Here is a 15,179-nt window from a genome sequence, read left to right as displayed (position 1 = left end):
AGTCGTTAGGTGTCTGCCTTCGGCTCAGGTCATGATCCCAGGGTCCTGGGATTGAGCCCCACATCGGGCTCCCTGCTCAGCCGGAAGCCTGCTTCTCCCTCTCCCAAACCCCCTGCTTGTGTTCCCTCTCTCGCTGTCTCTCTCTCTGTCAAATAAATAAACAAAAATCTTTAAAAAAATAAAATAAACAGTAAGACTTGAAAAAGAAAAACAAATCAACTTTCAGAAATTAAAAATTAAATAATGGAGGGGCACCTGGCTGGCTCAGTTGGTGGAGCATGCAACTCTTAATCTCAGGTGTGAGTTCAAGCCCCACGTTGGGTGTAGAGATTACTTAAAATCTTTTTTAAAAATTACATATATATGTGTATATATATATATGGAGATATATTGCCTTGAGATGGGTTAAATAGCAAATTAGATGTCATTGCTTTGGCTGAAAAGGAAAGAAAATCTAGAGGCACCTGGCTGGCTCAGTTGGTGGAGCATGCGACTCTTGATCCAGGGTTCTAGGTTCGAGCCCCATGTTGGGTGTAGGGATTACTTAGGAATAAAATATTTTCAAATTTTTCTTTATTTTTTAAAAGATTTTATTTATTTGTCAGAGCGAGAGCACAAGGAGGGGGAGTGGCCGGCAGAGGGAGAAGCAGGCTCTCCACTGAGCAAGGAGCCTGATGGAGGACTCGATCCCAGGACCTTGGGATCATGACCTGAGCCAAAGGCAGACACTTAACCAACTGAGCCACCCAGGCGTCCCTAAGACTTTTTAAAAAGGAAAATAAATCTAGCAACACATGGTTAAGAACTAAATCTAGAATGTAGTCCAAAAGTAAAAAGTTGAAAATACAAGGTTGAAAAAATACTAGGCTGACATAAAACACAACAAAAAGCTGTTAGGAAAATATTATCAGGCAAAAATAGATTTATTTATTTTTTTATTAGAGAGAGAGAGCAGGAGCAGAGGGAGATAGAGAATCTCAAGCAGGCTCCACACTCAGCATGGAGCCCAACTCGGGGCTCAGTCTCACAACCGCTGTATCATGACCTGAGCTGAAACCAGGAGTCCGACGCTTAACCAACTGACTAAGCCATCCAGGTGGCCCTCAGGCAAAAATAGATTTTTAAGGCAAAGCTTATTAAGGATAAAGAGAACCATTGCATAATGATGAAATAATTCACCAAGAGGAAGTAATAATCTTGAACCTGTATGTCCAGATAACATTATCTTAAAGTATACAAAGCAAAACTTTACATACTACAAATAAAGGACTACCTATAGATATAGTGAGGGATTTTCACACATTTCATTCAGAAGCTAATAAATCAGATCATCACTACCACCATCCCCAACAAAAGTAAACACATAAATTATGTGAACAACAGAGTTAAACGATCTTTTAGATGTGTTTAAACTTTAAAAAATAGAACGTAGATGTTCCCTTCAAGCGCACACAAAACATTTTTAGAAATTAACCACATATTAAACTACAAAGGGATGACATCAAAATTAGGCATATCACATTGGCAACAGTATGGTTCCTAGAAAACTTGCTTGGTTTTCCAAGTTTCATTTGAAAATGATGTTAATAGAATAGTATTTAAATGAAATAATAGCAAAAACATTTATTGAACGCTCACATGAGCCAGGCACACTGCTGTTTTGCATGTGTTATTCTATTTAAATCCCTTCAGTAGCCCTGTGAACTATAAGACTATTATCTTTAGTAGATGAGAGAAGTTAGGCTTAAAAATGTTAATTTGGGGCGCCTGGGTGGCTCAGTTGGTTAAGCGACTGCCTTCAGCTCAGGTCATGATCCCAGGGCCCTGGGATCGAGCCCTGCATTGGGCTCCCTGCTTGGCGGGAGGCCTGCTTCTCCCTCTCCCACTCACCCTGCTTGTGTTCCCTCTATCGCTGTCTCTCTCTCTCTCTCTCTGTCAAATAAATAAATAAAATCTTTAAAAAATAAATAAGAATGTTAATTTGCCCAAGGTCTGCTGTTTGAAAAACCTTTTTTTTTTTTAATATTCCACTGCTTTAAACCCCACCTTTTAAAAAACATCTTTGTTATTGTAAAATAATAGCCAGGTAGAGAAACTCATATAAAACAGACATAAGGTTATCGAATTATTATTAAGGCATTGAATTATTATTAAAGTTGGGTATTTTAATACCAGTAGGTCAAGGAATAGAACTTTGCTGGTCACTGCAATAACCTTTTATGTGCCCTGTTCCAATTATAATCCTTTTCCTTCACCAACAAAAAGCATTTTTATGATAATTTTTTGGCTTTTTCTTTATGATTTTAATAACAAAGTGTACATTCTTAAGCAGTATGCTTTAGATGTGCTTATTTCTTCCCCCCTGTTTTTCCCATGCAATTTATTTGTTGAGGAAACTGTTAAAAGTTTGACCATTTAGAGTTTCTTACAGGATTGATCAGATTCAGATTAGGTGTTTTGGCAAAACTTGGTGGGTGCTATTGTGTTCTTTCATCAGGAGATCTATTATGTCTGGTTGTTTCTCTTTTTCTGATATTAGGAACTAGATACTCAGTGGTTAAATCCATTAACTCTAGAGATTGCAAATTTTTATTATTTCTTCATTTATTAGTATTTGTTTCTCTAGAGAAACTTCCTCTCAGCCAATACTTGATTATCTGGTGTTCAGTTTATGTAAGAGAGGAAGAATAAATGTTTATTTCCTGTTATTTACCAGTTTTCAAAATGATGACTTGGTTTTCACTAGCATCTTTTAAAATAACCTTTTTTTTAAGATTTTTTATTTATTTGACAGAACAAGACAGCGAGAGAGGGAACACAAGCAGGGGAGTGGGAGAGGGAGAAGCAGGCTTCCTGCCCAGCAGAGAGCCCGATGTCGGGCTGGATCCCAGGACTCTGGGATCATGACCTGAGCTGAAGGCAGACGCTTAACGACTGAGCCACCCAGGTGCCCCAAAAATAACCTTTTTAAAAAAAAATTTTTTTTAAGTATCATTACTCATGGATTTAAATATATTTTTTTCAGTTCATTCATTCTTAATGGATGCTCAAATTGTCCCATCTTTGGCCACTAGAAGCCTCTTCAAGTTAGCTCCCTGCCATCATGAAGTTTACGTATTTTAGTAAATATATGTATTTATAAACATATTTATATAGCCTCAAAACATACATACACTAAACACATTGTTCTGTATATTTGGGGTTTTCATACTTACTACATATTTGCAATAGTTTATCAGTCTGTATAGAACTGCTTTATATTTTGTAGTGACCACATAATAGTCTTTTGTATAGCTGCATCATAGTTTAATAGTTATTGATGAATATTTTGATTGTTACCCTGCAGTATTATAAACAGTACTACAGCAGGTATCTTGGTACATAGTACTTTGCCCACATGTGTGAATATATAATTACAGAATCAATTCCCAGAAATGGAATTGCTAAGTAATAATAGCTATTGCCAAATTGCCGTCCTTAAAGCAATTAGGAACTTCCCCCCCACATATTATCCTTTGATGATACTAGCGTGTGATCGCACTTTTTGATCTTTGATAATCTGCTACATAAAAAATCTCATTGTAGTTTTTATTAGCATTTAAACTTAATTCTGAGTTGTCTGTTCGTATCCTTGGCCTGATTTTCTATTGAATTGTTCATCTTTTCCATACTGATTTGTAGGCATGCAGATATAATAAGGAAATTAGCCTTCTGTGACATGTACTGCAAATATATTTTCCTTACTGTGTTGCTCCTTTAATTATGTTTATAGTGTTCATTTTCTCAGCAGAAATTTAAAACTTTTTATATATTAATCAAATCTATTAGCTTTTTTTTAAACAATTCATACTTAGAGAAGAGTTAAAAGTACAATACAAGGAGGGTTTTTTCCCTCTGATTGCCCTTCAGAAGTTGCCAGTCTCTTGTCCTGCCACCTTCTAATACCTTAGTATTTCCTACAAAAAAAGATATTCTCCTAAATCACTGTACTACAGCTATTAAAAACAGAAAATTAACATCGACACATTACTACCTTCTAATCCTTTGACACCCCCTCCTTCAAGTTTCACTGATTGTCCTAATAGTAACCTTTTAGCAGAAGGATCCAGTTCAGAACCATATGTTACATTTAGTTGCTGTATCTTTTCTATGTCCTTCATCCTGGAACATTTCCTTAGACTTGCTTGACTTTCATGACTTTGACAATTTTGAAGATTATTAAAACAAATTAGAACAAATTTGCATTTGTCTGAAGTTTCTTCAGATTAGATTTAGGTTATGTATCTTTATCATAGAAGTGATGCTGGCTTCCATTACGCTGTTTAATTATTTGATGAATGATGAATCCCTCTACTATATGCAACCCGTCTTCCAGTTCCACCATCCCTTCTTCTGTGTGTTGTCCTTCTCTTCCTACTCTTGCTCTGACTCTCCATTTTAGGCCACCCTCCCACCCACCCCCCAAACTTCCTTCTTACCCTTCTTGAGCTCCAGCACTTTATGCCACAGTTTGAGTCTATGCACTGTCTGCATAGATACCCTTTTCATCCTACTTGATGATACCCTTCACTGAGCTGTACTTCTCCATGGACACCCTCCTCACCCTGCTTTGATTCTGACACCTCTTGCAAGACTACAGACTGTAACCATTGTGGTAGTAAGTCTTCCATTCCCTTCATCAAGTGGACATGCTCCTCACCTTTTTTTAAATGCCTTCCAAAATTGGTTATAGCTATTTTCCACTTTAACATAAAAAAATAATTTTCATTTTCTTTTAGTGATTTGATTTTTTTGTATTTAAATATATGTTCTGGGGCACCTGGGTGGCTCAGTCAGTTGAGTGACTGATCTTTTTATTTCAGTGGCTGACTTGATTTCAGCTCAGGTCATGATCTTGGCGTCCTAGGATCCAGCCTTGGGTCAGGCTCCATGCTCAGCAGGGAGAGTCTGCTTCAGGATTCTCTCTCTCCCTCTGCCCCTCCCCCTGCTCACTCAGTCTCTCTCAAATAAATAAATCTTTTAAAATATATATATATGTGTATATATATATATATGTATATATATATATATGTTCTACTTTGGAATTTATTGTGAAGTAAGAAATGAAGTCCAACATTTCTTTCAGATGTTTATCCAGTTTGCTGGAATTTTATTTATTTGACAGCACAAGCAGGGGAAGAAGGAGAGGGAGAAGCAGGCTCACCACTGAGTAGGGAGCCCGATAGACAGCCGAGGGTCTCGATTCCAGGACCCTGGGATCATGACCTGGGCCGAAGGCAGCCACTTACCAACTGAGCCACGGGCGCCCCCCAGTTGGCTGGAATTTTATATAAAAGTTGTATCTAGGGACACCTGGGTGGTTCAGTTGGTTAAGCATCTGCCTTCAGCTCAGGTCATGATCCCAGGGTCCTGGGATAGAGCCCCACATCAGGCTCCCTGCTCAGCGGGGAGCCTACCACTCCCCCTGCTCGTTCTCTCCTTCTGTCTCTCCCTCTCTCTCAAAGAAAAAAAAAAGTTATCTACCTCCTCTCCCCCTAAAAAATGTATGAAGTTCTTGGGGCGCTTGGGTGGCTCAGGCGTTAAGCGTCTGCCTTCAGCTCAGGTCATGATCCCAGGGTTCTGGGATCGAGCCCCACATCGGGCTCCCTGCTTGGCGGGAAACCTGCTTCTCCCCCTGCTTGTGTTCCCTCTCTCGCTGTGTCTCTCTCTGTCCTATAAATAAATAAATAAAAAATCTTAAAAAAAAAAAAATGTATGAAGTTCTTAAAAGTATATTGTTTCCAAGAGCTTTAAAAAAAAAAAAATGGGTGTCATTTTTCATGTTGCTTTTGTTTATAACAGATGATGATGTACCTGCAGATATGGTTGCTGAAGAATCAGGTCCTGGTGCACAAAATAGTCCATACCAACTTCGTAGAAAAACTCTTTTGCCAAAAAGAACAGCGTGTCCTACAAAGAGCAGTATGGAGGTAAATTAAAAGTAACTGCTTCTCTTTTTGTAGTGAAAGAATTGTTAGAAACAGGGAAATATCACCATTTTTTTGAAGTAATGATTATATATGGTAAAAATATTTGCTTAATTAGTTTTCATTTTGTTTTTGAAGGGTGCCTCAACTTCAACTACAGAAAACTTTGGTCATCGTGCAAAACGCGCAAGAGTATCTGGAAAATCACAAGATCTGTCAGGTATTTCCTTTGAGAAAACTCTAAGAGATAGGGTTAAATCTTTTTAATTTTCTTTGATACCAAAAAATTAAAAATTAAATACAGTTTAATGGTGCATTTGGGATTGAGAAGGTGATATTATAGAATAAGCATGAGAACCCTGACCTCTCACTCTTTTGACTTTAATTGTTGTATAAAAATACATTTTATGTATTTAACCAGTTTCTGAAATGGTACATAACAGCTAAAAGAAAGAATACTTAAGTCAGGACAAAAGAAGGTAAATGTGTGTGTCATCTATCAAAGCAAAATGCTTATAAAATGATTGTTAACAAAACTATTCATTAGATAAAATGAAAATTATGCTCTTTAAATAGTGAGAAACTTCTTGCTAGCACAGTAAATAGATTGTTTATATTCTGTTTGCTAATCTCTTTACAGCAGCACCTGCTGAACAGTATCTTCAGGAGAAACTACCAGATGAAGTGGTTCTAAAAATCTTCTCTTACTTGCTGGAACAGGATCTTTGTAGAGCAGCTTGTGTGTGTAAACGCTTCAGTGAGCTCGCTAATGATCCAATTTTATGGTAAGTGAAAATTTATTTATTATCTTGAAATATATTATTTGCCACCCCAAATGCTAAAAAGATGGTAGGGAAGTTGAAGTGCGAGTTGATAGTTAAAATTAAATAGTTGGAACAATCCAAGTTACCTATTTATCAAAAACGTAGGTTGTTGGTCCGAGTGGTGTTTATGAAATAATAAATGAAGTACTTTCTCTGCTACTTACCAGTTAATAGCAACTGAGTGATTATGGGAAATGTTTTTCATTTAAATTTAAGCTTTTTAGAAGCAGAACTATGTCTAATTTAAACAGGTAATTCAGTCGGATAGTTTAATGTGAAAGTAGATTTTGATACATCACTTTTGGAAAAAAGTTTGACAGTTGTATTCATGAACCTTAAAATATGCATGCCCTTTGACCCACGTAATTCCACTTCTGGAAATTTTTTTGCCTTATGTACAGATTTTTCATAATAGCACAGTTAACTGTGGGGGGAAATTAGAAATAATCTAAATGTCCAGCAATAAGGGAGTGTACTAACAATGTAATGTCTACTTGAAGGATGGTGATAAAGGCATTTAACAGTTATTTTTACAGAGTTGTTAACAACATGGGAAAATGCTGTGTTCTAGAAAAGTTTTTGAAAAGAGCAGAATGCAAAATATTAGGTGCTATATAATCACAACTGTAATAAATGAAACTATCTGTATATAAAAACTGGAAGGAAACACTGCTTTGTACAGGAAGTGATAATAGTTACTATGACTACATTTCTGAGGTTTGATGGTTTTTGGTAATAGGATGTAAATGAACTGAAGATATATGAAGAGTTAAGTTCAGAGTATTTTATTGAAAGCCATCCTTTTAATAATAACTGTATGAGGCTTTTACAGTAAGGGTGGCCTTTTTTCCCCCTAAACAAATTTTGAAGAATTGACACTCTTTATTTTGGGAGGTGGACTATTTTTTATACATAGTTACATTGTTTTTAGCCAAAAATGTTTTTGAAGGATCAGGTAATTTTTTTAGTTGTTTAAAGGACTTTTTATGAAGAAATTTTTCATTCCTTTCCTGCTACAGGAAACGATTATACATGGAAGTTTTTGAATATACTCGCCCTATGATGCATCCTGAACCTGGCAAATTCTACCAGATTAATCCAGAAGAATATGAACACCCAAATCCTTGGAAAGAGAGTTTCCAGCAGTTGGTATGAAGTATAAATGGAAAATATTGATTTATATTCATAAATAAAAGTTTCTTTTTAAAGAGTTAATTCAAACTCAGGAATAGGTGTCAAGCCAATGAATATATTTATCACTCAACAAAATGTTCAGTTCTTTTCACTACTGACATATTTATTAATAATTTAAACAGTGGCAGTAATACTTTTTATGGGTCTCTTTGAACCTTTTCTTAAATTATTAGTGTTCAGTAGTTTTAATTTTTATATGGTCCTTTATGAGTGGTTCTCAGCTGGGGGTGATTTTGCTCCACAGGGGACATTTGGCAATGTCTGGAGACATTTTTGGTTGTCACAGCTGGAGAAGAGGATTCTACTGGTATCTAGTGGGTAGAGGCCAGGGATGCTGCTAGACATCTTAACAATGATGCACAGGACAGCCCCCACAACAAAGAATTACTGTCCCAAAATATCAGTAGTGCTGAGATTAACAAATTTTGTCCTTTCTTACTGGATATTAGTGAGTCATAAGCTGTTTCAGATTTTACATTGCCCTATGCAACAGAAAATTAGTTGGAATAATTGATCATTGTTTTTGATATTTAATAAAAAATATACAGTATTTAGAATATGTTTACATTAGTAGTCAATGTTTGTTTCTGGTTTTTTTTTTGTTTTGTTTTTTGTTGTTTTGTTTTTTGACATTTTAGTATAAAGGTGCACATGTAAAGCCAGGATTTGCTGAACATTTCTACAGTAATCCTGCAAGATATAAAGGAAGAGAAAATATGTTGGTATGTTTGATTTGTATTTTTATAAGACTTAAAATGGTAATCTTTCAGTTCTGTACTGACACTTTTATTTTTTTCTAGTATTATGATACAATTGAAGATGCCCTTGGTGGGGTACAAGAAGCTCATTTTGATGGACTTATTTTTGTTCATTCTGGAATATACACTGATGAGTGGATATATATTGAATCTCCAATCACCATGATTGGTGCAGGTATTCTGAAATGCATTGTCATTAAAATTTTAATGTATTATTTACATGATGGGTTTCTTAAATGCTAGTGACTTAAAATCCAGGTGAACCTTGATAATGGCTTAATGGTTAAGAAAGAACAGGAATATTGCCTATTGCAATGAAAACATGAGAGTTCAGAAATTACAGATGTATTTTTTTTTTTGAGAGAGAATGAGAGGTGGTAGGGGGGCAGAGGGAGAGAGAGAGAATCTGAAGTAGGGGCTCGCTCTCACAACCCTGAGATCATGACCTGAGCCAAAATCAGGAGGACGCCTGACTGAGGCACCCAGACGCCCCAATTTCTTTTTCTTTTTTTTTTTTTTTTTTTAGATGTGTATCTTGATGTCTGTATTTTGTCCAACGCCTTAGTTATTCATTAAGGAAAGAAAGATACTTATTTTATCTTTTATTTGAAAATAAAGATGGTAAATGTTTCTATTGCTGTGTTTTTAATGAAACAGATGTCCTTGGTAAAATTTTTTGTACTATTTAAAAGCTAATCAGTCATTTCAAGATTTGTGCTGTCTGATTTTTTAAGGACACAGTACATGGACTATTTTAAGATAGCTAGGAATTATTACTTGTTATTGAAATTTGCATTTACTGCCCCTTCTGCTTCCCTCCGGAGCCATTTCCACCACAGAGAAAAGGAGAGGAGGGTATAGAAAATTTTGCCTAGTGATTTGCAGTACCTTCCAGATCAAGGCCAGTATTAGAAATAATTTTCAATTAGGACATTTCTCTCTCTGTCTCTACCTACTCATCATCCCCTTCTCCTTTCCTCTCTCTGAGCTCTTCTGTTGCTGCTGGAAGTGATTTTGTTTCCATAGAAACCATTTTTTGGGGCACCTGGGTGGCTCAGTCATTTAGCGTCTGCCTTCGGCTCAGGTCATGATCTCAGGGTCCTGGGATTGAGCCCCGCATCGGGTTCCCTGCTCCGCGGGAAGCCTGCTTCTCCCTCTCCCACTCCCCCTGCTTGTGTTCCCTCTCTTGCTGTGTCTCTTTCTGTCAAATAAATAAAATCTTTAAAAAAAAATTTTTTTTAAATATGTCATTGTATTTGATACTAAATAAGTAGCTAAATATTATTAGAAGTATTGTTATACATGAATTTGAGTGTAATGGGTACTCAAAGAATATCCACTTTAAATATGACTGCCTGGGGGCAGCTGGGTGGCTCAGTCGTTAAGCATCTGCCTTTGGCTCAGGTCATGATCCCAGAGTCTCGGGATCGAGCTCCGCCTCCTGCCTCGGGCTCTCTGCTCAGCGGGAAACCTGCTTCTCCCTCTCCCACTCACCCTGCTTGTGTTCCCTCTCTCGCTGTCTCTCTGTCAAATAAATAAAATCTTAAATAAATAAGTAAGTAAGACTGCCTGTAGTAAAGGCCAGTGAAACATAGTTACCTCATAAAATGAACATTATTCTTACCTATTCAATACTAATGTTTTTTAAAATCTCCCTCTGCATATTATGCTAAGTGAAATAAGTCAGAGAAAGACAAATACCAAGTGATTTCACTTATTTGTGGAATCTAAAAACAAAACAAAACAAACAACGAAAAAAAACAGACTCATAAATATTGAGACCATATAGGTGGTTTACAGGAGGGAGGTGAGTGGGCAGAAAGGCAAAAAAGGTGAAAGGGATTAAGAAGTGCAAACTTCCAGTCATAAGATAAATGTCACAGGATGAAAAGTATAGCATGGGGAATATAATCAGTAATTTTATAATAATGGGGTACCCTGGTGCTTCAGTCATTTGGGTGTCTGACTCTTGATTTTGGCTCAGGTCATGATCCTCATGGTTGTTGGGCTCTGCGCTCAGCGGGGGAGTCTGCTTGAGGATTCTCTCCTGTCTCTGCCCCCTCCCTGCTTGCTCGTTCTCTCTCTCTCTCTTTCTCTCTCAAGTAAATCTTTTTTAAAAAATAATATAATAACTTTGTATGGTGACAGAGACTTACCATAGTGAGCATTTTGTAATGTATATAATTGTCAAGTTACTGTGTTGTATACCTGAGGCTAATATGTCAACTATACTTCAATTAAAATTTTTCTTGAAAAATGAAAAAAAAAAATCCCTCTCAAAAATGTACCCAATCTAAAAACAATAAAAAGGTTTCTGTATTATTAGTTTTATGGTAGGGTATTTTTACTGATAAAAAATTGAATCTAAGGAGCGCCTGGGTGGTTCAGTAGGTTGAGGGTCTGCCTTCAGCTTAGGTCATGATCCCAGGATCCTGGGATCAAGCCCTGTGTCGGGCTCCTTGCTCAGTGGGGAGCCTGTTTCTCCTTCTGCCATTCCCCCTGCTCATTCTCTCTCAAATAAATAAATAAATAAATAAAATCTTTTTTAAAAAATTGAATTTTATTTGAATTACATCTGATAATTAATGTGTTTTTTAAAAAATAAAGGTAATGTGTTTTAAAATATCTTCTCCACAGCACCTGGAAAAGTAGCAGACAAAGTTATAATTGAAAACACTAGAGATTCAACCTTCGTCTTTATGGAAGGTTCTGAGGATGCTTATGTTGGATATATGACAATAAGGGTAAAGAATTTTAAGATTTAGAATATGTATGTTCAGATCATTTAAGGCAGTGGTTCAGACAAAATTTCAAACAAAATATCTACTTTTCAGTTTAACCCTGATGACAAATCTGCTCAACACCATAATGCACACCACTGCTTAGAGATTACGGTAAACTGTAGCCCTATTATTGATCACTGTATCATCCGAAGTACATGTACAGGTTAGTGTTTCCCTTATGTTTTATCATAAAATGAGTCATTGTGTTGTTGCTCAATAGGTTTTTAAATAAATATTTTTCTTCCAGTTGGCTCTGCAGTATGTGTTAGTGGTCAAGGAGCATGTCCCACTATCAAGCACTGTAACATCAGTGACTGTGAAAATGTTGGACTTTATATAACAGATCATGCACAGGTATTTTTAACTTTTATAAAAGGGTTTTTTCTTTCTAAAAATTTTTTTTAAGTTTTGCTAATACCTACTTCTGATTAATTGTTGTAGGGAATATATGAGGATAATGAAATTTCCAATAATGCTTTAGCTGGGATTTGGGTTAAAAATCATGGAAACCCAATTATTAGACGGAATCATATCCATCATGGACGTGATGTTGGTGTGTTCACATTTGATCATGGCATGGTAAGAACATTTATTCTTAATAGAAAAACTGACTTCGTATCAGTTAAATTTCTTTTTTTTTTTTTTTTAAGATATTTATTTTTAATCTCTGAATACCCACTGTGGGGCTCGAACTCACAATCTGGAGATCAAGAGTCACATGTTCCACCAACTGAGCCGGTCAGGTGCTCCATATCTATTAAATTTCAAATAGGTTTCTGCATTTTCTCTTCACCAAACTAGGTGAATTGAAGAGTATAGGTTTAAAAGAAATTTCAGCATCATATTTTAAAATTAATATGCAATATTCTATAAATTCATGAATCTAATATTATGTGCATATAGAGAAGATGGAGTCCTTAGGGAATTGATGTAATCTTTGATGGGAGTAAGATCTAATCCAGTAGTTCTCAAATGTCCGTGTGCAGAAAAGTCACCCAGATAGGGGTGCCTGGGTGGCTCAGTCAGTTAAGTGTCTGCCTTCATCTCAGGTCATGAGCCCGGGGTTCTGGGATCGAGCCCCATGTCAGGCTCTCTGCTCAGCAGGGAGCCTGCTTCTCCCTCTCCCTATGCCTGCCACTCCCCCTGCTTGTGCTCTTTCTCTTTCTCTGTCAAATAAATAAATCTTTGGGGGGGGGGTCACCCAGATAGAATAAATATAATATAATGTAATATAATGGGGACCCAGGGTATGCATCTTTAATAAGCACCATTAAGTGAGTTGAATGCAGGTTGTTTGTAGGCTACACTTTGAGAATTAATGGTGTCATTATTAGTTTGACTTCCATTTTATTCCTCTTAAAATTTTTTTAATTGGCAGAATTTTAATAAGAGATACAATGGTAATAAAATCAGTTCTAAAACTTACACAGCAGTTAATTAGGCATCTTTATGGATGATATTGTATTTTAAGTGCTATTGTGTCATTTTACACAATTTCTAGAGACACAACTTTTTGAGCTCTTTTAGGCCGCTATTTCAAAATAATGCTCTTTGGTGTCTATTCAGGTATTCTTTTCATTTAATGTCTGATTTTCATTGAGACAATTTTCAAGTCCTATTACAACATTGGCAGCATTTTTGTTAAAGAGTCAGAGATGGGAGAGGAGATGATGGCATGGTGGCCAAACGGTATTTTGGTGAAGGTCTATTGCTGTTGTATGAATCAGGCAACAGAGGATTGTTGGATTCACATATACAAATTGTCAATTAGTGAAGAAAAGGATATTCCCATTAAGGATTAATAAAGAGATTTGTAAGGAAAGGATGAAAATTAAAACCTAACATCTTGGGCCTATCATCTGTTTTAGTATTGTGACACAATCCTTTAAAATCCCTTGGTAGAATGTTCTTCCATTTTAGTTATTCTTTTTTTTTTTTTTTTTTTAAAGATTTTATTTATTTGAGAGAGAGAGAATGAGAGACAGAGAGCATGAGAGGGAGGAGGATCAGAGGGAGAAGCAGACTCCCTGCCGAGCAGGGAGCCCGATGCGGGACTCGATCCCGGGACTCCAGGATCATGACCTGAGCCGAAGGCAGTCGCTTAACCAACTGAGCCACCCAGGCGCCCCCATTTTAGTTATTCTTTTGGCTTGGCTTGGCATCTTTGTGTTGACAGCCCATGATTGGTAGGATAACATCACTGAAGATAATCTTTTTAAAATTGTACTTTGTTTTCTGTAGAACTTCAAAGAACATCAGAATAAACATTTAAAACTAGTTTCTGTACTATCCACTCTCTTTAAATATGCACATACTTATTCTCTGAATTTTTGTTCCTTTTTCTCTCCTGTTGACATACTTTAAATTTCTATATTCATAAGAATGAATCATAAAAGATTTTCTACTCTTTTTTATTTTTAAAGAATTGTTTATGTAAAAATACTACATGTGCAAGTATAAATTATAGGACACCTCTAGGATTTCAGGGTATGACTCTAGCATTTGTCATTGTTAGCTTCATGTTTAATCTTTGAAGTATGAACTTTCCCTGTGAAAAATGAGGAAATAAGCACTTTATATTTCAACCCATCTCCATCCCATCGTTTATATTCTTTTCTTAAGTAAACGTTTATAACTTTTACATTCCTATAGTTATTGGTCAGTATTTATTCTATATTTGTTTACTTTTAGTCCTTTTATAACAGTTTCTCTGTTGCTGAATTTTTTTAAATTTTGATTCATTCCTTGTATGGCTGAATTTTCTCATCTAGCTATTCATTATTTGCTTATTTTTAAAAGAATGGTTTACAGGTACTGTAGCTTGAATTCTTGCCACTTGAGAATGCCTATCCATTACTTATTAACTTGGCTAAGTATACACAATTTTGATTATACTTTTTTCCCTCCGAATTTTGTAGTCATTTTTATATTTCTAGCATTAAATGTGGCTCATAAGTCTGAGATCATTTTGGTTTTTGTCTGAGATTATTCTGGGGTTTTTTTCTTGTGATGATTTGCTTTTCTACTTCAGTATCCATAATGTAGGTTTTTGTCGTTGTTGACGTGTTGTTTTGCTGGTTTTCTCTAACATGTGTTCTTTAGAAGCTTGGCTGTGTACTACTTTGTTCTTTAAGTTTTATGTGATTTCCTCAAATCTTTGCCCCTTACTGTGTCTCCGTAGGTTTTTTTTTCCCCCCAGTATGGTTTTTATCTCTAATTTTTAATGTATTTTGTTTTATGGAATTTTTCTAACCTACGTAAAAAAGAGAATAGTATAATGAATGAATGCCCATTTACTCATTCTCCATCTTCAGCAGCTATCAGTTCATGGCCAGTTTTGTTTCATCTATACTTACTCTTTCTTCTCTACTCTCTAGATTATTTTGAAGCAAATCCTGGACATCATCATCTCATCCGTAAATATTTCAGTATGCATCTTTAAAAGATAGGGTTCTTTCTTTTTTCTTTCTTTCACATAACCAGTGCCAGTCTCATTCCCTTTTTTTTTTTTAATTTTTTTTTATTCTTATGCTAATCCCCATACATTACATCATTAGTTCTAGATGAAGTGTTCCATGATTCATTGTTCGTGCACAACACCCAGTGCTCCATGCAGAACGTGCCCTCCTCAATACCCACCACCAGGCCGGGGCG

At 36.1% G+C, this 15,179-nt stretch overlaps 1 protein-coding gene across 1 annotated transcript in view; it reads left to right on the top strand.

The window, feature by feature from the left end:
* Window positions 1-15,179, top strand: part of FBXO11 (F-box protein 11) — a 74,107-nt gene that overhangs the window by 42,973 nt on the left and 15,955 nt on the right. The window contains exons 2-11 of the mRNA XM_081832309.1: window positions 5,842-5,969; window positions 6,105-6,186; window positions 6,607-6,751; window positions 7,810-7,939; window positions 8,623-8,706; window positions 8,785-8,917; window positions 11,380-11,486; window positions 11,577-11,688; window positions 11,773-11,879; window positions 11,967-12,104. Of these exons, the coding sequence (XP_081688435.1) occupies window positions 5,842-5,969; window positions 6,105-6,186; window positions 6,607-6,751; window positions 7,810-7,939; window positions 8,623-8,706; window positions 8,785-8,917; window positions 11,380-11,486; window positions 11,577-11,688; window positions 11,773-11,879; window positions 11,967-12,104 (1,166 nt within the window). The remainder of the gene's footprint in view (window positions 1-5,841; window positions 5,970-6,104; window positions 6,187-6,606; window positions 6,752-7,809; window positions 7,940-8,622; window positions 8,707-8,784; window positions 8,918-11,379; window positions 11,487-11,576; window positions 11,689-11,772; window positions 11,880-11,966; window positions 12,105-15,179) is intronic.

This window comes from Leptonychotes weddellii, chromosome 10 (assembly GCF_054177405.1).
Source record: "Leptonychotes weddellii isolate Sample4059 chromosome 10, ASM5417740v2, whole genome shotgun sequence".
Taxonomy (NCBI): domain Eukaryota; kingdom Metazoa; phylum Chordata; class Mammalia; order Carnivora; family Phocidae; genus Leptonychotes; species Leptonychotes weddellii.
This window is presented reverse-complemented; position numbering and strand designations above follow the sequence as displayed.